Source organism: Alexandromys fortis, unplaced genomic scaffold (genome assembly GCF_014885135.2).
Source record: "Alexandromys fortis isolate MF-2015 unplaced genomic scaffold, M_Fortis_MF-2015_v1.1 scaffold_37, whole genome shotgun sequence".
In the NCBI taxonomy this organism is placed as follows: domain Eukaryota; kingdom Metazoa; phylum Chordata; class Mammalia; order Rodentia; family Cricetidae; genus Alexandromys; species Alexandromys fortis.
In genome coordinates, this window is record NW_026067914.1 from 4,402,125 (window position 1) to 4,425,004 (window position 22,880).

Here is a 22,880-nt window from a genome sequence, read left to right on the forward strand (position 1 = left end):
ATAAAATGGTGGAGATGGGCTCTCACCTATAAGTGATTTCTACAAAGATTTTTTTTTGAGAAAAATAGCTAACAAAATGAAAATGTGCCCCAGGCCAACATTTAATACAGCTTCTGTGATCGGAATTGTAGCTTCTATGTCTACAATTACCCCTAGTCAACAACTGACCAGTCCAGTTTTACAAACAGGTGCCCTAAGGGTGACAGGACTGGTTTGTGGCCAGGTTATCCTCCACTCTGAGCTCATGCACATGCAATTACTTGTTTAAGGCCCTGGACAAGTGGTAGCCAGCACAGATCTGCAAGGCACGGAGAAGTAATCTGACATAGTTTCTGTGCATGTAATGGCCAGCCCTCTAAGGCACGTAGTAGTCAGAATGCTGCCCCGTGACCTTTGAGTTGCTCTATGAAGTTCTTGTTACACAGACAGCTTGGAAGAGTATAATTCTTTTTGAAAACTCATGGGAAGAGCAGAAAAGATACAGCTCACACAGAGGCAAACTGGCCTGCCCAAGAAGGACAGTGACCCCAAGTGGAAAAAGAGGCCAGGGTCAATAGTACCTGAGGTCTGGGGCTTTATCTACAAACCCAGGCACCATCCTGCTGGGGCAGTGTTTATGGACATTCTTTCTCCAAGTCAGAGATGGGCTGTAGGGAAAGAGAAGAGTGGGCAGGAAGGAATGTACGGTAATTGTTTCTTCTTCCTGCAACTTCTTGCCCCGTCCATATTTGTCAACCACATAACTAATGACTCTTCAACCTCTAGCCATGCAGGAGAAGCCATACCCTCAACTGTCACAGTAAAGAGATCCTATCCTACAAGCTTCCTCTGGTTGAAAATCAAAGTGTCATGGACAGCGTAGCCAATGGGGACATCTCCCACCCCCTCCCCATTCTCCCACCAGCATAAAAGGTAATGGGGGTGGGTGGGTGGGGAAACGGGAGAAGGAAATGAAATCATGCAGGCACACCAGGAAGAGATAAGTGTTGGTGGCAGCAGAGTTGGTGAGTGTGCTGTGGGCATTACCTCTTGATGAGGCTTCCAGGAAGGCTCCCGCTCATGTCCTGGTGGCTCTGAGAACAAGCATTCTTGCATCAATAGCTAATAGGCTGTCCAACCAGATGTTCTCTGGGTGGGATAAGAGGGTGAGAAAACAGACCTGTTGTATGCTTTAGTCAACTACATCACTGAGGTCAGAGAAGGCGGGTGGTGTGGTGTTTAGCAGGGTACCTCGGTCACGGGGAGGCAGACCAGATTACATGGCTGTTTAAATCCATCTCCTTTTGTGATTGGTGAAAATACGAGTCATAATCATTCATGCATTATTACTAAAGCCCTCCTTCCCATCATTTCGAAGGGGCTTGTTTTATTTTTCTCTAGAACAGAGCATGCATCCAGCAGAAACCTAAAGCGTTGGCTTTTCTAAGCGTTCTTTTGCAATAAACACACTTAAAAGAAACAAAACAAAACAAAAAGCCACACAGCACAAAGTGTAGATGCCAAGTACCTGTGACAAGACTGGAGATGATGAGGGGTAAGACCAACATCTGTAACATCCGCATCAGAAGCTCCCCAGGAAACGAGAAGTATTTGACTTCCCTGTAGCTCATTTTGTATGGCCGGAGGGCAAATCCAAGGATTGTACCTGAAGAGAGAGAGAGAAAGAGAGAAAGGAAAATTGAGTCTTTTAAAACTAAGGCAACAGTCTCTAAAAAAATGAGCAAATATCTAGCTGGCAGCTACTCAAGTCTGACTAGAGTATTTTATTTAAGTAGCAAATATTTATACAGTGTTGGGAGCAAGGGACGTATCTGTCTTCACAGTCATGATGTGGAAGGGTTTGCTGGGTCCAGGCCTTGAAGTAGCTTTCGCAGAAAAAGTATTTCTGAACCGAGCAAGTGAAAAATGTCGTTGTCTAACTCAAATGCGGTGGGACCTGTTTTGACGTGGAACCCGTTTTGACACGGCTTGGTGTAGGAATGAAGACTAGGGTATAATTGGAGGACAAGCCAAACAGTCCCGAGCAAGGTGATATGGGAAGAAAGGGCTTCATGAGAAAGCTCCACCAGAACAGATGGTGCAGCTGCGAGCATACTTATACAAAACAATTAAACTTTCCATTTGCAGAAAACCCTGGCGCTCTCATTGTTAATCTGTCTCACCATCTCTCTGTCTGCACACACCACATTTTCTCTCTCTCGCTACACGATCTTGACATTGCCTTGGCAACTATATTGTACTGAGTTGCTATTTGCTGGCATGAGAAGACTTTCAAAACGAACAAAAAAAAAAAACTTTCTCTAAGATTTCCTGTTGAAAACTCAGTGAGAGGTGGGTACAAAGACAAGACAGTAGCTTCCTCCTTAGCTTTCCCTCTGGTCTTGAAATTGTAGAATATTCTTTTAGAATAGTAAAAGCATATATTAGCTAGATGATGCATGACACCTGCCTACATTCAGAAGCTAATACAACTATCAAACACCTTTACTCCATCTTCTCTTTCTCCAACTGACTTTCCTTGCCCAAGAAAATTTAGTCATTCCAATATCGTAAACACTTTTCAAATATCTGCCTTGTGTTGCAATTTCACATTTTAAAAAGACCGAGTAAATTATAAAGAAAAGAAAATACCCAATATTGAGGTAACTGGAAGCCAGGGTCAGGGATAGGAATGGGGAGGGGTGAACCCAAGGTTTTCCTAGGAACGCGAGAAGTTCTTACGGAAACTAAACTTTCCTACTTTCTTATGAAATGGCTTTTCTGCCTTATGAAATGGAACACAAAGTTCACTCCAACCTCCACTGCTACTCCAATTTCAGTTCTTGGGTCTCAGCAAGCACTACAACCCATTCTCCAACTTGAGACTGTGACCTTGCGACTAGAAAATCCAGTTGACCCAGGTCTCAGAACTTCAGGAAAATACTTAGCAGTTTACTGAAATGTAGGAATAACAGGCAAGCGAGAAAAACCGATTTAAAAATGCAGAGAGCTTGGAGCAAAAGCACTTGCATTGGCTTTACAACTTAAATAAAAAGGAAGTCATTGAGGCTCCCAGAGCTCTTACTACAGCTTAAATAAAAAGAAACTCATTGACGCTCCCTGAGTTCTTACTACAGCTTAAATAAAAAGAAACTCATTGACGCTCCCTGAGTTCTTCCTACAAGCCAGGCATTGTCAGAACTTTTACTCCTGTTAGCAATTTAATCCTCACAACAACCCCAGCATGAAGATGCTATTTCAGCAACTTAGCGGTGGGGGAAACCTGATCACAATGAATGTAAAATGTGTCCAAAGTCAAATATATGGTGGCAGAGCTAGGATTTAGGCCCATGCCGTTTCTACTCAGACCTCATGTTTTCCCCCATCTCCAACCCTTCCCGCCTCTCCTGGCAAAGACTTCGTGGTTCATAGTGAGTTTATTTCTAGAATGTTCCAGCACATAATTTCATACATGGGCAGTGTACAACTGTCAAAATCCCTTCGTTCTCACTGCCAAATTGATACTGAACGGTGTACAAGGAGGACAATCAGGGAGGCAACGTCTCAGGGGGTGCTAATATCCTGTGAGTCTTTCAGTCAACACACTGGTCTGCTGGGCACCTGCTCCTCTAGCGTGCACCTCAGTTTCTCTGTGGGTTAGCATACAAAGCAACTGGTTCAGTCTGGCACTCTTACACATATTATCATCTCCCTCACTACCTGCTCTGTGCCACTAACCCTGTTCTGGCCAGTTTCCCGGTCCCCACAGATGTCACGACCTCCTGCTTTCTTATATATGTATTCCATTGTCCTCTCCTCCTCCCTCCCCTCTCTTAAGAGCTATCTCTTTGTCGGGTGATGATAGTGCACCCCTTTAATCTCAGCACTAGGGAGGGAGAGGCAGGCGGATCTCTGTGAGTTTGAGGCCACCCTCAAATCTAAACAGCCAGATCTAAACAGCAAAATCCTGTCTTGAAGACAAAAACAAACAAAGAAATCGATCTCTTCCTTCTCTCTTCGGATCATTTTTCTAGTTTTATGACCTATAGAGCCACACTGTAAACACACACACACACACACACACACACACCTCAGTTTCACATGTAAAAGAAAAACATGGAATTTGTCTTTCTGAACCTGGCTTATTGCACTTAATTTCATCTCATTCCATTTCCCCTTAAAATACGGTTTTATTTCTCTTTACCGATGAATGTAATCCCATTGTACTGCATTTTCTTTACTTGTCTGTTGTTGATGGAGACTGAGAATGGTTCCAATTCCTACTATTGTGACTGGTTTAGCAGTAAGTATAGATGTACCATCATGTCTATGACATGAGGTCTCTCTAAAATCTCATTTTAAAAACCCTTCTCCTCTAGTGCTGCGGACTGAACTAGGGCTTCAGGATGCACTGTGGGCTGCAACCCTAGCCCTGCACCCTGTGTCTACAAGCTCCTTTGTGGCGGAACGGCAGAGACGAAGCAGCACTCATTCGTGAGGTGTAGCAAGCTCGGAACCCAGGCTTTGGAGAGCAAGGGTGTAGGGTTGAAGCAGATGGCCGATACACCCGGAATCAGTTTTGTCCTGCATTATGTTTTGGTGTGTTTACTATCTCGTCTTTGCCAAGTGAGTGATTTGTACTCTTGGGAAAGAGAAGCTTATATTGGGGAAGGGGATGTTTATTGAGCCCTTATTATGTGCTAATGGCAGTGTTTAGCTCTCATCATTACTTTATTAGGGTGATATTATCATGTCCATTCAAAACATTGATACATTGATCTAAGAAGACAGATAGCTTGCTCAAACTTAAAAGCCTGCTAAGTGGCTGGGCAGTGATGGTGCATGCCTTTAATCCCAGCACTTGGGAGGCAGAGGCAGGTGGTTCTCTCTGAGCTCAAGGCCAGACTGGTCTACAGAATGAGTTCCAGGATAGTCAGCACTACACAGAGAAACCCTGTCTCAAAATAACAAAAACCAAAAAGAAGGAAGGAAGGAAGGAAGGAAGGAAGGAAGGAAGGAAGGAAGGAAAAAAGGAAGGAATGGGTTTCTAAGAGACAACCAAAATAACACAATATAATAAGATAAAACAAGGCAACCCAAAAGGAAAAGATCCCCCAAAGCAGGTACAAGAACAAAGACCCATTCATTTAGACTCTCAGGAGCCCCATAAAAATACTAAGCTGAAAGCTATTGCAAATGCATAGAGGCCCTACTGCCGGCTGCTTCAGTCTCTGTGAGCTCCTGTGAGCCTGCTCAGTTGTTCCAGACTGCAGTGTTCTCTGGCTCTGACATCTTCAGAATTCACAGTCTTAACAACAGCAAATCACCTCTGGGTGAAGACTGGTGATGAGGCCTCAGAAACAAGTTACTTCCCAAATCCTGTTGAGGCCAGAACTATATTATTCTACACATCTCAAAGGACAAGAGCCCCTGAGAAGGCGGACCAAGTCCCAGCACCACACAGCTGGTAAACTGTGCTGCTTCAGTGGGATTAGGGAGGGTGGAGCAGTCTGCCTAGGGCCCTCAGCGACCAGCACAACTTCACCCTCTCACAGTCTGTACAGCCCTTGGCCTCTCAAAGTCACAGCGCTGATTTAAGGAATCAAAGTTATCGCAGCATATTTGACCTGCCTTTTGGGTTCTCTTACAAAGCAGAAAACTTACAAGTAAACAGGCTGTTTAGGTTAACTAATCCTGGTGCCTACACGGGAGGAAAGTGCTGTCAGATTTACCTAGGGAAGCTTTCAGGCTACACTCAGATGCTGAGTGAGTAAACAAAAGACATTTTTCTTCAGTTTTCTGCCCTAAGCCAGCGATAGGTTGGCTAGCAATCAGCTCCAAATTAACAAAAAATGCTCTGAATGAGAAAACTGCATTTTTTTTGAGCAGTTAAGGTTTTCTGTTTTCTCATTTTCTTATTACTTTTACCCCAGCAATGAAAACAAACAAACTAACTAAAAACCAACCCCACAAAAAACCCTTCTCTGAAACCCAGTGTGCTGCAGACTTCCGAGAGCCCTCGTTGCTCTGCACTTTCAAGCAGTGAAGGGCAGCAAGGTGAGGTCTTCGGACGAGCTCTAATAAGCTGGCTTCCCTTTGGTCCAGCAGCGGAGTCCCTGAGAAGCTGATCTCCATCAGTGGACACTTTAGACACTGCCTGATGAGCCCAGAGCCAACACAAAGCCTATGGTGGCCACCAGAATGTCAGGGCAAAAAAAGAGACAGATTTGTGTTGCACAAATGACCCCAAAAATCAGAATTAATTCTGTTAGAGCCAAAACATACTTAGCCAAATTTGTACCTTGATGACATATGAACAGGGATGTCACGCTGTGCATGCTCAGTTCAAAATCTTCCAGGATACTTGGCTTAAGTAATTTAAAAAGAAGCCCAGAATCTAGGGAGCTAACTGAGATGTTCAAGGTGGTGAAAATTCTGTGTGGTTGGATCCTCGGAAGTCTGGTGCGTTTCTGTCTAAAGGGGGCTCTCACTTAGGAAATGCTCAAGGAGAGACTCCAGCAGGCACTTGGTGTTTCCCTGCAGAGGGCACACAGCATTTCTTCAGAAGACTGACACCCTCTCACTTTCTAAACCAAGACATGGTGGGCTTGTTTTCTAAGGCTCAGTAAGCACAACATGTTAAAAGTGGTAAGAACTTGCTGATAGGTCAACTGTGCAAATCATGGAAAACTTGGAAATGACAAAAGATAAGAGTGAGAGGAGGAGCCACAGTTGAAGTGAGATTTGGGTCAAATCATTGTGTGTAGCTTTTGGTGAATGTCGGTGTTTGGAATGGAAACATTTTGCTAAAGCTTTTTTTTTTTTTTTTTTTTTTTTTTTTTTCCCCCACAAACTCCTGCATTGAATGCATTGGCAGACTAAAGCCTTCTCGCGTCCCTCATTCCTCACAATGCAATACGCTCCAAGGCGAGGAGCTAGAGAGAACAGGTGGAGCTCAAAGGCACAAAGGAACTCTGCTTTGCTGTGTTCTGTTGCTTAGAAACAAGTCTCAAGCCCCGGGCAACTACACATGGAAGTCAGGGTCTCTCAAACCTGCAGAAGTCGATGAGGCTCCTCACTGCGCTGCTTCTCGAGTATAGGAGCACTCACTGAGGATGCTTCACAGATGATGATGCTCTACGGATGGTGGTGATGCTGGGATGAGGCCCAGCCCTGGCTTTATCTTCCTCTATGACCCTGGTCATGCCCTTAGTCTCCTATGCTTTGATTACAATATGTGTGTGTGTGTGTGTGTGTGTGTGTGTATGTGTGAACACTCACAAACATGCATGCATAATACGTATAAACATACATACATATCTATATCCATCCAATCATCCATCATCCATCTATCTATCTATCTATCTATCTATCTATCTATCTATCTATCTATCATCTATCTATCTATCTAAATGAAGCCTTCAGCTATGAACACTCCTCTTTGCCTGGACTGCAGTAATAAGCAGCCTCCCAACTGGTTTTCCTGCTTCTACTTAACCTACTTGATGCCCAAAGGGATCCCTTTAACATCTAAAGTAGGTTGTCACGGATACCTCCCTCTGATGGCATCAGATCCTGTTGATTGATGGCTCTGTAGAAACAGGAAGCTTCCTTCTACTCCACCTTCCCTTGATTCTGCTCCTGCCTTTGACCCCTCATCGCCCTCCCATCACTTTGGATTAAACCCACCGTATGCTCAGGCTTGTTACTAGCTAACGCTTACATTTAAAAATTGTATTTTCTTACTTAAGGCTCTCCCCTTTCCTAGGTTATAAACCTACAGTCTTCTAGCCATTTCACTAGAAACTTCCTCTCTGGCATTTCCCCAACTCTGCCTTTCTTCTTCTCCTCGTCCTTAGTCTGATATTCCCACCCAACCTTATTCTGCCCAGCTATTGGCCAATCAGCTCTTTTATTAAACCAATCAGAAGGTGCCTTGGCAAAGATACATCTTTACAGTGTACAAAAAGATCATTGAAGGCTGAATCTTTGGTTTAACCTGAGTTGATGTACTCCAAAATTAGGTGAACTCTACAGGCTCCAACTGGTGACAGTGAGGAAATTGTGCCTTCTACTGTTGACAGTCTCTGTGACCCTCTATCTCCTAATACACTGTTCCCAGATAGTTAAGGGCTGTATTCCCTTTAAGGATAATCTCCCCATGAAATCTACACGGTTTGTCATTTTGCCTTCATGAGGAGATTGGATGTGGAAGAATATTCCATTTGTGTTATAGTAAGCAAAGTTGCAAAATTATGTTTCCAAACTGTTTTTTTTGGAAATCTTCAAATCATGCAATCTCACCAGAGGTTTTTTTTTGTTTGTTTGTTTTTGTTTTTGTTTTTAACTGTGCAAAATGGGAGAGGGGTGGGTAGATTATAGAACAGGTAGTACCTAAGATCCTTTTGTTCTTTAAGATTCTCAGCTAAACGTTCTGAGTTTAAAAGAACCATGCAAACCCAAACATAAATGTTAGATATTTTACTTGAACCCATCTTATTTTTTCTAGTGAATTCTAAGCTCTTTTATAGTGCATGCAAGCAAAAATAGATTTCATCCATTTTACTACCATACTGTATTTTATTTTTTAATCTGACATGTGCAGGTATTTTGCCTGCCTGTGTGTTTATGTCCCACTTGACTGTCGGGTGCTCATGGAGGGCAGAAGAGAACTTCAGATCTCCTGGAACTGGGGGTACAGATAGTTATGAACTGCCTTGTGAGTGCTGGGAACTGAACCTGTTATGCCCAGATCTGCGAAGTCTCCCAGAAACCAACAAGGAGACCAAGACACATACGTAAAAGCAAAGAGCCTTTATTTTATGCAAGTTGGCAAACTCGGTCTCTCCACATGTCCAGAGTATTGGAATAGTTGGAGAGCCCCGACTATTCCAATATTCCAGGTAGTGTTGGGTTTTTATAGTAGTAAAGGTGGGGGTGAGGGGTTTCTAAGGCTCAGGACTCCTGATTGGCTGACGTTTGTCTAGGGGTGTCCTGGTGAGTGTGTGCTGGCAGGTGATCCTATCTATAGCGGTTGGAACGTTAGGCATTTCCTTTGGATGGCCCGTTCTTGGGTGGTGCTCAGGTAATCTCAGTTTGTGGTCCTTCCTGCAACCAATTATTGCTTCAGGGTAAACTACTGAGACTCAGGCCTCCATTAAACTTATGGATGGCTGAGTCCCACTCTGGCAGGTGATAATGGTTGGAAGTAAAGAACTTCCTTTGGGTGGTCTGTTTCTATTTAGCTTATCGTGGCTGGCACCTACATTGACTGGCTCCTACATTTCCTCCTTCACAAGCACAGATGATTTCAACCCCCCTCTATAGTATAGTTCTAATAAGCTGATAGAGCAATGACTACTTCCTGTTTGGGTCACAAGCTCAAGATTTTAAATTTATTTTAGTTGCCATTTAAATATGAACTAAAAGTTTTTTCTCATCAGGCCAAAGGCATCTCTGCCCAAACCATACATGGTTCTCTGGACATGCTTCTAAGCAAAATCTGTAGTTTTTGCTAGGACTCAAAGGTATGAGTCTATTCCTTCTGTTTACAGATACCTGTTATCTGCTCTTTTTCTACAATGTGGATTTCAATAAAGTATTACTTTTCTTTAAGTACATAAATTTTAACTTCTGTTCCTAGTTTAAACTTATCTCAATAGGCTTCCACTTGGCTGGCAGATACAACTAAGCATCAATTGCTGACTATAACCTGCTCTAAATGGCAGTGAGCCCTGAACTTCCTGAAAGCTGATGTGGACCAGTCCAGCCGATATGAACACTCCCTGTCCCTTCATTGGAGTCCAGTGGGTGTCCCATTGCCTAAATTCCCTTTTTACCTTTGGCTAGCCTTTAACAATGCACCAATGTCTGCTTGAAGTAGCTGTGGAAAGGAACATGTTGTCCCATGCTCCTGCCCAATATAGGTTGACAGGCTGAGACAAGAGGGAACTCCCTGGCGTGGGGGACAAGATAACTATCTATAGTGCTCGTTGATATACCAGGAAAGTAGGCCAGAGTTGTCAATAAATAGATTTGTTAACTTAAGTTGTTCTTAGGTCCCAATAATACCTCTTTAAAACCATGGGCAAGCAGTACCCAAGATTGGGTCCTGTCGGTGCTTGGGAAGGAGAAAAATGTAGGAGCCAACCATGATAAGCTAAATAGAAACAGACCACCCAAAGGAAGTTCTTTACTTCCAACTGTTATCACCTGCCAGAGTGGGACTCAGCCATCAATAAGTTTAATGGAGGCCTGAGCCTCAGTAGTTTACCCTGAAGCAATACCTGGTTGCAGGAAGGACCACAAACTGAGCACCACCCAAGAACAGACCATCCAAAGGAAATGCCTAATGTTCCGACCGCTATAGATAGGATCACTTGCCAGCACACACTCACCAGGACACCCCTAGACAAATGTCAGCCAATCAGGGGTCCTGAATCTTAGAAACCTCTAGATCCTCAGGCTACTGGCCCAAGGATTCTGGGAGTTTATTCATGTGCCCCCTCTAAGAGCCAGGCTCTTGTTCGTTTAGCATCTCAAGCCCTTGTTGGTAAACAAGTCACTGTCTGAACTTCTGCTAAACTGAAGGAGAGATCTGAGGCAGAGAGATTAAAAACTGAAGTCTTGGTTCAAGCATTTTGGTTTGATGTGAGGGTTGTAGGTGGTTTGGGATAAGAAAGTGCTTTAGAAGTTGAAGCACTTTGGGCATTTCATTCGAGGTAAACCCATGGTTTGAAAGGAAAGAGAATACCTAAATTTGCTTAATTGTAGCACCCAAATTTCTTTATACAGGTTTCTTTAATTTGTCTGGCCAGCAGGCCCATATCCTAAAGCTCATCCTTTCTTAAATCTTTCAGTGATAGCAGCAAGGAAATTAAAACAAAATAAAAACAAACCTGCAGTTCAGAGAAGCAGATTGCTATAAACTTTATGGGACAGAAATTATACAGACTGGTGTAGGAGGTTCTTCTGTTCATGTGTTGCTTTCATTGGTTAAATGAATAAAGAAACTGCTTTGGGCCTGATAGGGCAGAACTTAGGTAGGCAGAGAAGACAGAACTGAATGTTGGGAAGAATGGCAGAGTGAGAGACGTCAGGGATCTTCTGCCTGGGACGGATGCTGGTTAGAATCTTGCCAGTAAGCCACAGTCACATTGTGATACACAGATTAATAAAAATGGTTATAATTAAGATGTAAGAATTAGCCAATAAGAAATTAGAACTAATGGGCCAAACAGTGTTTTAATGAATATGGTTTCTATGTGGTTATTTCAGGTATAAACTAGCCAGGCGGCTGGGACAGAAAAGGGGCCGGCTCCCTCCTCATGCAACAGACTTATCTGAACTCGTTCAGACTCAGCAAGTTTATTTCTAAGGATACAGTTCACAGATCTATTTCATCATCATGAAATAATAATTCAATATTTATCCAATACAATATTATACACCACATTGCTTTTACAATGATATATAAAGGTTAAAACAATCCAAGTGTCCCATCAACTAGAGATGCTTAAAGAAATTATGGTACATTAGCTGTAGCTCAGAGAGAATAAGGAACTTCTATGTATCAGTAAGAAATAACATCCAAGATACAGGGGAAAATGGAAAGGCAGAAAGCAAAATTTTATACCATGCTATTGTTTGTGTATAAGAGGAAAAACAAACACTTCAGAATTATAAAAAAGATTAGGTATATTTTTATTTTTATATTCACTAAATTACTCTAAAGACACATGAGAAATGGCTAAACTATAAAAGACTCTCAACTTTAAAAACACTTAGTGAAGTCAGGCGATGGTGGCACACGCCTTTAATCCCAGCATCTCGGAGGCAGAGGCAGACAGATCTCTGTGAGTCCAAGGCCAGCCTAGTCTACAAGAGCTAGCTTCAGTACAGCTAGGACTGTTGCACAGAGAAACCTTGTCTCAAAACAGAAAAACAAAACAAACAACGCAAAAACCAAAAATCAAAACACTTATTGAATTTGTTTCTACATGACCTCTTTATTTCTCCTAAGAAGCTGCTCTTTCATCCTGAGTTGGTTTCTCCTGAGTTCTGCTTTAACTTGCCAGTGAAGACTTTCCTTACTTTGAATACCAGAGAGAAGCCTCTAGTTGGTGCTTGGTTAATGGACCACTCTGACCAACAAGTTCTGGTTTTCTAGAGATCAGGAACTGAATCTAGAACAACTCCGAGCTTAGTTGCTGTTGGCTCCTGCGCTACTTCAATCACTTAGCCCTGCTGATAGAGGCACCACACATACCCACCTAGATGACAATACCTCAGCCAGCCGTGGTGGGCGCTCCACCACCACCCATGGCCTTGTGAAAAGCACTAGAGGGTGGAATTGACTAGACAGTAGGAATTTTACTGAATAAGGTAGTCATAGTATTCTGGCAGTATTGTCTCATTTTCCTTCAACTTAAAAGGAAAATCTAAGAAAGCAAAGATGAAGCAACAATAGAAAAACAAACAAACAAACCAAAACAAAAATGGCAACTTTGACCACAGGCCTCTCTTCAAAGACTTAGGTTCTGTCTTGATGTCTTAGTTTCCCGGTCATTAACAAGAACAAAGGCAGTGTTGGTGGCAGGCTATCTCCAGACAGACAGTCTTGATGCTTTTCCGTTCACATTCATCAATAAGCTGGAAACACAAGCAAGCTTGTCAAACCCAGGATCCCTGAAGTTTGTCCTTCTTGCTGTAACGGCGGGTTTAAGGGATGCAAAATGTGAACAGAATGGGCCACCCTTTCACAGTGAGAAGGGTGAGAGCTGCCCATCTCTACTCTCATTAGGGGTAATTGTGCCTCCTCTTGCAAGGTTCTCTCGTTAACAAAGCCTTGTCCTTAGTTGGACCCTCCCTGTCCTGGAGGCCTTAGAAGGAGAACCCAAGAAGTCTCTTGGGGAGAGAAAGAAAGGAATGGCTTCTCTGGAGACAAGAACTCAGTCTTGAAATTCAAAACTTGATTGTGCTTCTCACTGTCTGCTGCTTCTAATTTTCCTTTTGGGTCTTTGATAAACAATGGAAAGAAGGAGTGCCTTTCCTTCTCCGCCCAATCTATCTCTGGTTTTTCTTTCTCATCTAAGCCTCTCTATTTGGTGCTTTTATCTACTTTTTTTTTTTTTAATTTTAGAACTTCTTGAGTATCTCTCTTTTATTCCTTAGTACGTGAATAGTTCTTTAGGATATTTAACTTTTTCAGAACTGCAAGAACTAAATTCAATTTTTACCATATGTGACTTTCTGGTCTGAAATGGTTTACATATAGGACAGGAAGGTGGTTTTGCTGCATAAATCTACTGAGTGACTCCATATACTTCCTTGACCAGTTTGAAGAGCATGCCTTTTGATTGGTCATAGACATATGACTACTCTTGGCCTAGAAAACAAGTTCTGGGCAATTTTGATAACCCTAAACCTGGACATAAAACTCATAATTCTTATACTTAATGAGTATAATGGCTAAACTTGGTGCCCTGAAATGCTTCATGTATTTCCTCATGTCCTGGCAATAATACAGCATCACAGTTGCCAGACCAAATACCTGATGGATGATAGCATCCCCGAGCTCTATAAATACAGTGTGCTCTCACACCTGGAATGCACAACTTGGAAAAGATGGTGTTTAAATCTGGTTGCCTCCCCTACACAACGTGACCTCTTTACAATCTTGTTTACATGAGTCCAAAAACAAAGACTCCCTGTGTTCCATCGCTGATCCCTGATGGATGAGCACACGTAGCTTTTGCAATATGCTTCCCCTACATCCTTAAACCCTGGATAGGAAGCATCTATTGTGGGACATGTGGCCAGATACATGATGGCTGTCCAGGAGTCAAGAGGAGACAAGGCTCGTTTCATTGGAAAAAAACTAGCTCAAGGGAATAGATCATCAGGCCTTGGAAAAGGGTTCTGCTATGGTCAATGCTGGCATGAAAATACGTACTTTTCCATACATCCTAATAATTTAGAGAAAGGTAAAGCATGCTTCAAATATTGTAACATAGGAGTTGGAAGCAGGCGTTGGTTTAGACTTAAGTGTTGAGAAGAGAGGCCAAGAGATTTGGTAGTCAATCATCAAGCAAGTGTGTGGAGAGCACTGATTGTAACCAGGACCTCAAGGTTCTCAGGACTTCTCAGCTGTCTCCTAGAGATCTGCCGAAAGGAACCAGACGGTGGGTGGGCTGGCTGTGGCTTACACTACTACAGAGAATCACACTTTACAAACTGTAACCAGCTGGAAACGGAGGGCATTATTATTGTAGGTAATTGTCTTGAACAATCGGATCATCTCCCACTCAGAAGGAAAATTAGAAATTGCTTGCTCCGTTTTCTCTACATCTGAATTAACAACAAGAAAAACATAGCAAAGTAAAACCCCGAGATAATCTAAGAACATCAAGTCTTCGTCCTCCACTTCAAAATAACCTGACCAACTCTCTTGGGAAGCAGCAACATTTCTCTTGCCAGCTCTGCTCCTCCTGCCAGCCCCAACTCCGATGAGCAGTAAGAGACAAAAATACTGGAGGAAAGAAAGAGCGAGGAGTGTGTGAGCTCGTCCTCCCGTAGGCCTCAGATGGCATGAATAAAACTGTTGTGTATGACACATTTATTAAAAACACCACTCAATTAAAAACCCAACTGCTCTCCTGAGAGTCACCTCCAGCCAGCTACTCCCGCCACTGGGTAATCTGTGCTCTGAAAATGGCTACATGGGGATTCTCCTTGGTTCTCCTCAAGACGCCATGGTGGAAAGGGCCAGATCATGACTGTATCACTCACTGGCTTTCATTTCTGCCTCTCAAAGCCCTTTACAGATATCAAGTCTCTTTCTGCTCTCTGGTCTCTCTTCTCCAGCCAGGAAATCTGAACCACATCCCTTCAGCCTAAACCAGGTTAAGTGTCTCCTCTCATCCCCACGTTCGTTCTCCTAAATCCTTGGGTCTGGGCTTTGCTAGCCTACAAGAAGCACCAAATCGGTGGATAAGATGGATCCTTGCCATGGCAACAAGCAAGCAGAACACAAGCTTTGTGTTCCCTATGGATTCCCTTAGGTCAAGCACATAGCAAAATTATCTACGGTTTCACGGCTTACACAAGGCTGAACTCAGATAGAGAACCAGGCAGAGTTTGGATATGTGAAGAAATGGAGGCTCAGATCCAGAAACTGGGCTACAGACCTAGATTGTGTGACACCAGAAGCCAGAGCTCTGATCTCCAATATTCTGCAAAGGACATCAGTGCAAAGCTGGTGTCCTAGAACGCTTTTGGGAGAATGTGGGAGACAGCGACAGGTTCTGGGTGCAGTTGGCATGTGTGCCAGATAGTTGCCTTGTTAACTCCAATAATCTTTCTGTAGTTCTGCTTCTGAGTGTGTGTGTGTGTAGACTCAGTCCTTCCTCCCAATCTCTGTGTTACTTCTCTAGAGCAAGGACTATAACTCCATGGCTTCCTTCCCCCCAGACCTCAGCCCCAACAGCCCCTGATAAACAGCAGCACAGGTGCCTCTGCTAATTCCAAGGGAGGGCTTCCCAGGGCTATCATTCCTCCAGCTTTCTCCAGAAGTGTTGAAGAAACCATGGAGCCTAAAACCTGCTTACTATTCTTTGGATTCTTGTCGTTCGACCTGTGTGGAGATGCCTACTGTCAGGGGCTTCAAGGAAGCAGAGTGACATCAGCGTGGGTATCAAACTGTGCCCATTCCATGACTCCAAGCAGGGTCACCAGTGTGGTCTCACTAGCAGCCTTTCCCAGCCCTCTAGCTGTTAGGTAATAAACCATCTTGTATTCATGTGGCTTCATCTATTTGGCTCATCCAGCCAACTTGAACAGTGCAAGTATCTGAGGAGCAGAGTACATAGCAGCCTTTCTGGAAGGTGACTTATTTCTAGGCACGAAGGACTGCGCTTAGGCGGGATGATGCCCTGATGCACTCACTACTCATTACTAGTTTGTCCTCCAAAGCCATCTCTATCCTCCACAATATGATAGGAATGTCCTCCAAAAGTGAACCCCTTCCATGGCCTAGTCCCCGTAGGTGCGTTCTGCCTTCAACTCAATGGAAGCCCAGTTGTTATTGCAACACACTGATTCTTGGCCCTTTCTTCTGTTTTCTAACCCTCGTATTCTATCTCTTGGTCATAGAAGAATAAGGCCACCACCATCCTCTTTCATTTGGTCATCGAGTCTCATGAACGACCTTTCTAGAGATCTCAGCTTCTCCTTCTCATTTCTCACTTAGTGCAGGTCTTTAGCTAACTGACAAGAGAACAAGGATGTACCACCCCTGAGAGCTGGGGCCGGCACACAGACACACAAAACAATGTGAGTACCAGGATGAAGCTGGAGCCAGAGTGGGGGAGAGAGAGAGAGAGAGAGAGAGAGAGAGAGAGAGAGAGAGAGAGAGAGAGAGAGACTGTGTGTGTATGCACATGCGTGTGATGGGCTCTCCGATTATTGGATTCAAGTGATCCTTTGGCCCCAGCATCCTCAATGCTGTGACCACAGGTGCGTGCCACTGTGTCTGCCTTGAATCCTCAGTATGCATCCACACTGAGTGTCTGTGTTTTAGTTTCTTCATCTATAAAACAAGAGGGTAAACGTGCTTCCCTCCCTGGTGTGACGTTTAAGCAAAATTAATCCAGAGGAAGGTGTGGCAACCAGCATGCGAGGTGGCTGGCATTGTGAGCTGAATCTGACTGTGATGAAAGCTGGGACCATCAAGCCTCGGAGAGATTAAATACTTTGTTTAGGGTCACACAGGTATAGACTAATACAACTACTGTAGGAATCCAGATACATTTCTTATCCAAAGCTCAAACTCTGTTACCATTAATATGGTACCTTTAGGGTTCCCAAAGGTGGTGTGATGAGAAAACAGAACCTCTGGGATGCCAGCAGACAGAGGCCATCTACTCTAACAAAATGTGCATGCTATCTTGTTTTAAAGGTTCAGAGTACGAACTTCTCTATTGCAACCTCTGGCTCTTGTGTATTTGTTTTTCATCTTGCTTTTCATCCATCTCTCTCCGTAAATAACCCAAGGTCCGGGAAACCCACTGCAAGGCACAGGACCAAATATGCAACCTTCAGTGACTGTTGAATTGGTGAATAACATTGAATTTTTATATAAGTAATTTAATTTATTACTTTAATAGAGAGAAGGCAATAGTCAGTAGTATATATATATATTTCTATAGCATACATATATATGTGTGTGTGCGTGAGAGAGATACAAAATTCAAACTATACACTTAATCAGAGAAAAATAATATACTTTTCATCTAACTCTCCAGACACCCATTCCAAGAGGCACCTGTCCCAAGAGGCATCCACAATGGTCACTGTTTTTTTTTTGTCTACTTAAGTTTATTGCCAAAAGAAGATAGAGAATGGGAGGAAATGATTTATAAAGATGTAGTCAATATATTTTCTTTTCTTTCAAACTCAGGTAAAGGCTGCACTGATGCCAACTTACTCTGTGTGTGTGTGTGTGTGTGTGTGTGTGTGTGTGTGTGTGTGTGTGAACGTGTCCACAGCAAGACCAGCAGTGAGTGGATCTCATGGTTATTTTATTGGGAAAGCACATTCCCTTGACATGGTCACATTCGGTGTTTTCCATAAGAAAGAACTTTCCCTTTCTTCTAGCAAGATGCGAGGATACTCTAACATAGTTAACCACAGTGGGGAATGACCAAGTGCTTTCTAGAAGAAGGGAAACAGCCACCCTTCTTAGTGTGTTCTTTTTGTCAAACAAACGTCTGCAGTGGCCCAGGAAAATACATGCGGTCCAAGGCTTTCCACACAAACCCTTCCAAAGGGACTCGGTGCTTGCTGCTGTCTTCTGCCACTCTGCCAACCCTCCCCCCCCCCCCCCCCCCCCCCCCCCCCCCCCCCCCCCCCCCCCCCCCCCCCCCCCCCCCCCCCCCCCCCCCCCCGGTTTTATGAGGCTTTGTCATAGCACAACAGGTTCACCCCTTGCCCCTGCCTGGAAATGGCACCCAACTGCACATGCTCACACTTGCAGAGGACACGATGGTAAAATAGCTACAATTCTCTGCTTTATCCCGAAGTCATGAATTCACACGACTCTATTCATCGTCCACAATATTTTTGTCTAGTTTTCAATTTCAGATTAAGTGCATATTCAACTTATTAGAAAAAAAAGACGAAACAAAATGGATAAAGTTTTTAAACATCTTTTCCTGAAAGCTGACAATGCCTAAGAATTTGGAATCTAAACCCTATGGGTTCTCAGTCAGATGTTGGGAAAATGACTTCTTCCTTTTCACTCGCTAGCATCTGTCTTGACTCCTTCCCCCACAAGAACTGATGTCCAGACATATTCCTTCACCATTATCTTGCTTAAGGCTAATATAGACACGGGCTCCCATGACAAGTGGAGGCCTTGTTTCAACTGGGCCCTCCGAGGAAGACCAACCAAAAAAAAAATAACCAACGGCTTCTTTCTTTTTTCCTAAATCTGTTTGCTTATAAGTTGTCTATTTGCTATTCAGGACCTTTGGTGTGAACTTGGTGGTCCCTCTGACTATCAATGAGCTCCTTTTGTGTTTCTTTGTTAGTGCTCCTTACTGCTTCTAACCCCTCAGTTTCCACTAGTAAAGCCAACCACGAGGGCATCCAGCCAACTCATCTACTCCAGCTCCGCCAAATCCGACTGCAGTTCTCACAAATCTGAGGAAAGGCCCCACTGGGCTAGGAAGCGAGAGCCCTAGAGAGAATAGACCCTTAATTCCTGGCATTTTCTTGTTAGGAGCGAGGCTATTTCTCTGTGTTTAGCAACTTCCTTCTCTATTATTCCGACTTCCAGGCTCACGTTCTGCTTTCCATTCCTCTGTTCTTTAATGGAAATGTTTTCGTCACACTGACTGAACTCTGGTTGTTCAGAACGCCATTTTGAATAGCTCATTTTGTCTTTTTTCCAAACACACCGAGCTCCATAGATATTACAGCATGCGACACAAGTGGTTATCTATTAATTGGGTGTGAGAGGTGAGACTTAATTGTAGAATGATCATTTTTCTCTTGAGTTTAACTGAACCAATCAAATGGTAGAGTGCTAATGCTGCGTTAGCATTAGCAACAGTATTGCCTCACGGGCCTCCACATCACGTGACATTTCCCATACAAATGCTGTAGTCAGCAGAGCAAAAAGGTAAGATGGGTCTTTACTTCTGAGGACGGTGTCTGGCACTAGGCTGACTTCATTTCTCTTCTCTAACATAGTGACTTTGGACAACTGCCTGGTCCCTGACGAGATTGCATCCTTAAACTGGGGATGTCCGTAGTATCATACCCGCCATCACGAGTGAGAGCCGAGAGCACACGGAACCTTCCCAGAAGGTATCTGGACTAGTTCGTGTAAACACTCCGGGTATTAGGCTGTCTCTTGGCTGGACAACAGCTGTGATTCAGAGAATAAAATGAGGGAGACAGGAACACTGCAGTTTGCCTTGACTCGCAGGACCAGGGCACAGTGTGTGTTAAAATTCTTCCTGGACTGGAATCACAGCCGGGAACCTACTGAGGAGAGCCATTATTTCTCTGGCTCAACCAGTTCATGCCACCTGGAGTATTTCTATAATGAACCGGAAACTCACTAATTAGCAATCACTGAAAAGAGCCAAAGGTGCTAAATGGGCTAAATCTAAAGTTTATGACCAACTTTTCTCTCGGGCAGTATTTCTCTTTGTCACTCGTAAAGTCAACTCTCTTGACAAGGTTATATCCATATGTTATACAAGTTTCTTAATTTTTATGAAGTCATTTCTTCTTTAAAATGTATGGATTTCTTGGATAATTACAAAACAACAATTAAAATTTTACATGAGTGCCTTTTGGTGGGAAATTGGTAGGAATTTATTTGAGGACTTAGTATATTGGTTTATGTTTCCAGCCTAAGGATGCCTAAACTGGTTTCGTCAAAAATTTCGGATAGTTATTATTTTCATCTGTATTTTAAGGTAAGAACTGTGTTGTCTATAAGTAATAAACTAAAACTTCAAATAGCTTTAAACCAAATAAACCGAAGTTTTATTAAGACAGATTGCCGTCAACCAATGCTAAATTAGTAAGGGGCTGAAATATTTAAAAAGTGATGTAGCCAGCTATGGCAGGCTCTATGAGGCAATGAATGAATGAGACCTGTGTTAACACTTTCCCAATTTACCTTCCCAAGTCACTGAGCGAGAGCATGCAAACACAGGGCAGACCTGACTTCCAGTTTTAAGCACTGATACTCAGCTTCAGGTCGGCACTAGCTAGGATGTAATTACTACCAGAGGTTCACGATTCATCTTGGGTACACTAATTGTATAAATCAGTTTTAAGAGAAAGTGACATTGTATAAGAATTATACTTCTCTGGCCACGTCTAACATGCTTAGATTTGTTTTTGTTAGTATTTAACTACTTGTGCCTAATGATTCAATAATCAGGCCACTATCCTCACATGACTTGGGAAAGCATTTATTTATCTTAACCTCACAATCAATGGATGAACTTAACGCTTACCAACAATTTTTTCTGATTAGCATATATGACTCTCAACCAGCTGCTATTTTTTTCTTGTGGGGGGAAGGGAGGGCAGGAAACCTCTTCAAATGCAGAGGAGCTCCTGAACTATCGATTTGAATACCTACAGTCAGTCTATCTGATAACACTCCCGGGCATTCAGAGGTCCTGCAGAAACAGGAGACAGGCTTTCGTAATTTTGGTTTTGGTCCAATGACTCACCCACAATGACAGCGGTGACAGTGAGCAACACAAAAGCGTTCCTGAACAGGTAACTTTTCACATCCTCCTTCGTGATGTTCTGCACTTTCTTCTTGGCCAAAAGTGTGCGCTTGCGGACTCCTTGCTGGAATCTCTCCATCCTGCCCCCCATCTTGGGCTCTTCTCCGTTGCTTTTGGTCATGTTTTATCTTTCTAGGAATACCGTGACCTTGCACTGCAGCGTCTTGAAATTGTCCCCAGAAAGTGAGATCTCCTCTTCGGTGTCAGAGAACACAACTAGAACGGAACAGAAGGAGACAAGAGTTACAGCCTCCTGGGCTGAGAAATCAGTGTTGGCTCAGGTCGAGATGGGCACTGGGTAAATTGAACTAGAACTTGAAGGCTGGAGAGCTACACTATCAGGCTAGATTGTGTTTATTTTTTATCGGATTATGTGTACAAGATGGACATACAGTTAGAGTAGATGAGCAAAGAATTGTGTTCTAATTTCCCATTTGCTCTTTCCCCTCAATGAGTAAGGGGTTCTTCAGAGTTGGATGTGACCAAGCACCCACATTTCCGCTGTGTTCCTCAGAGCCTAGCCAAGCACATTGCACAATCCACGCACTCAATAAATGCCCAGTTGAACTGAACACAGAAAATTCCACTCCATAACTCCCGTCTTGTATGTGGGTGAAGACATAACTATGCCAGTAAGAAGAACCGAGATGTTTGAGATATTGACATATGGTCATTGACATACGTAGTGACTCTTTGGCTTTATTTATTAATTTCACTAAGAAAGAAACATGAACAGATTAACTTGTAAATATGGTCATAAAAGGAACACGAGTGCCCAGGGGACAGTGGAAATGCTTTTGAGGTTTTTCAGGGTAATTTTTTCCGTGAAATAAGCACACTGCCCTAAGCACATCTCTATATTATCAGAAATCATAATTCATTTTCATGTTATTAGAAGTAAGAGCATAATGCCACATCTGTGTTTATGGCAAACCCGCAAGTCGCACGAGCCTTCCAAGGAGACCATCACTGCTGTCTCCATATTTTGAAATTTAGGATTTCTGCAACAGATGAGAGAATCCAGTTTTCATTCCAAACATTACAGTGTGTGGTTTCTGGTTTCTTTAAAGCGCTCTTAGGTTATTCAAATACAAACGGCTAAACCATTTTCCTTGCTGGAAATCATGGGCTTCCTCCCGATGCTGTGCAAGACTCTTAATCCCTAGTCTTTAGCGATGATCAGTTTTGCCTGTGGACGTGTGTATCTGGCAAAGCCAGAGCCAGCGTGTGCGCCCGTGGGGGAGGCAGCTGCAACCCAGGCGCTAGCGGGCTTTCGGTAAATCCAAGAGTGCAAAAAAAAAAAAAAAAAAAGACTTAACAGTTTGACTTTTAAATAAAACTGCAGGTTGAGGTCATTGATAGTAAGACCTGCAATGTGTTTAAGACTTTACACCAGATTAAAAGCTTAGAGAGTGGGGAAGAAATGGAGAGAGGAGAGTCCAGATTTTTTTTTTTTAAAACTCTGAGTTCTGATGTACACCAGCTCGATCTTGATTTCATTTCCAGATCTCGGACCTCCTTTAGCCCGAGTCCACCTTGAACGACCGAATTTCCAATCAAGAGCGGACTGGGCTCGGCTAATTAGCACACGCTGGCGGCACTCGGTCCTAGCAGGACCTCACCTACCAACATGGCTAGCTTTACTCCGCCGCTCGGCGAACGGAAAAATGGGACACGAAGTTGAGCCCCGCAGAACACAGGAGGCTGCGCTTACCTTTTCTGATTCTGCGACGGGTGGGAGACACCCCAGGCAGTGTCAAGGTGAGTTTCCCGGCAGGTAGCTCCGAGTACTAGCTGAGCGGGCGAGCGGCGGGGCAGGCTAGCCCTGACAACACGCGTGTGCTCGGAAACCGCCACTTACTATCAGGCAACTTAAGAAAAGGGGCGGAGCCTGGGCTGGGGCAAGGGGGAGTGGGGAAATGAAAACAGCCGCGGGAGGAGGGGGAGCCCGAGCTCTCCGGAATATTGATTAATCTTGGCACACCAGAAGCGTGCTCGCTCTCTCGCTCGCTTTGTTTTGCTCCTTAGAACTCTTTCACTCTCTGTCAGCTCACTTTTTATTAGAAATGCAAAATCGGA

At 43.5% G+C, this 22,880-nt stretch overlaps 1 protein-coding gene across 2 annotated transcripts in view; it reads right to left on the minus strand.

The window, feature by feature from the left end:
• Slc1a3 (solute carrier family 1 member 3) overlaps nt 1-22,655 on the minus strand; it is a 74,902-nt gene extending 52,247 nt beyond the window's left edge. The window contains exons 1-3 of one of the 2 annotated variants that reach the window (XM_050138975.1): nt 22,516-22,655; nt 20,742-21,017; nt 1,508-1,645 (exon numbers count right to left, since the gene is read on the minus strand). In XM_050138975.1, the coding sequence (XP_049994932.1) occupies nt 1,508-1,645; nt 20,742-20,922 (319 nt within the window). In that variant the 5' untranslated portion in view covers nt 20,923-21,017; nt 22,516-22,655. Of the gene's footprint in view, nt 1-1,026; nt 1,118-1,507; nt 1,646-20,741; nt 21,018-22,515 lie in introns of those variants that run through there. The other variant, XM_050138976.1, reaches the window with a different exon arrangement.
• Nucleotides 22,656-22,880: the final 225 nt, after the last annotated feature.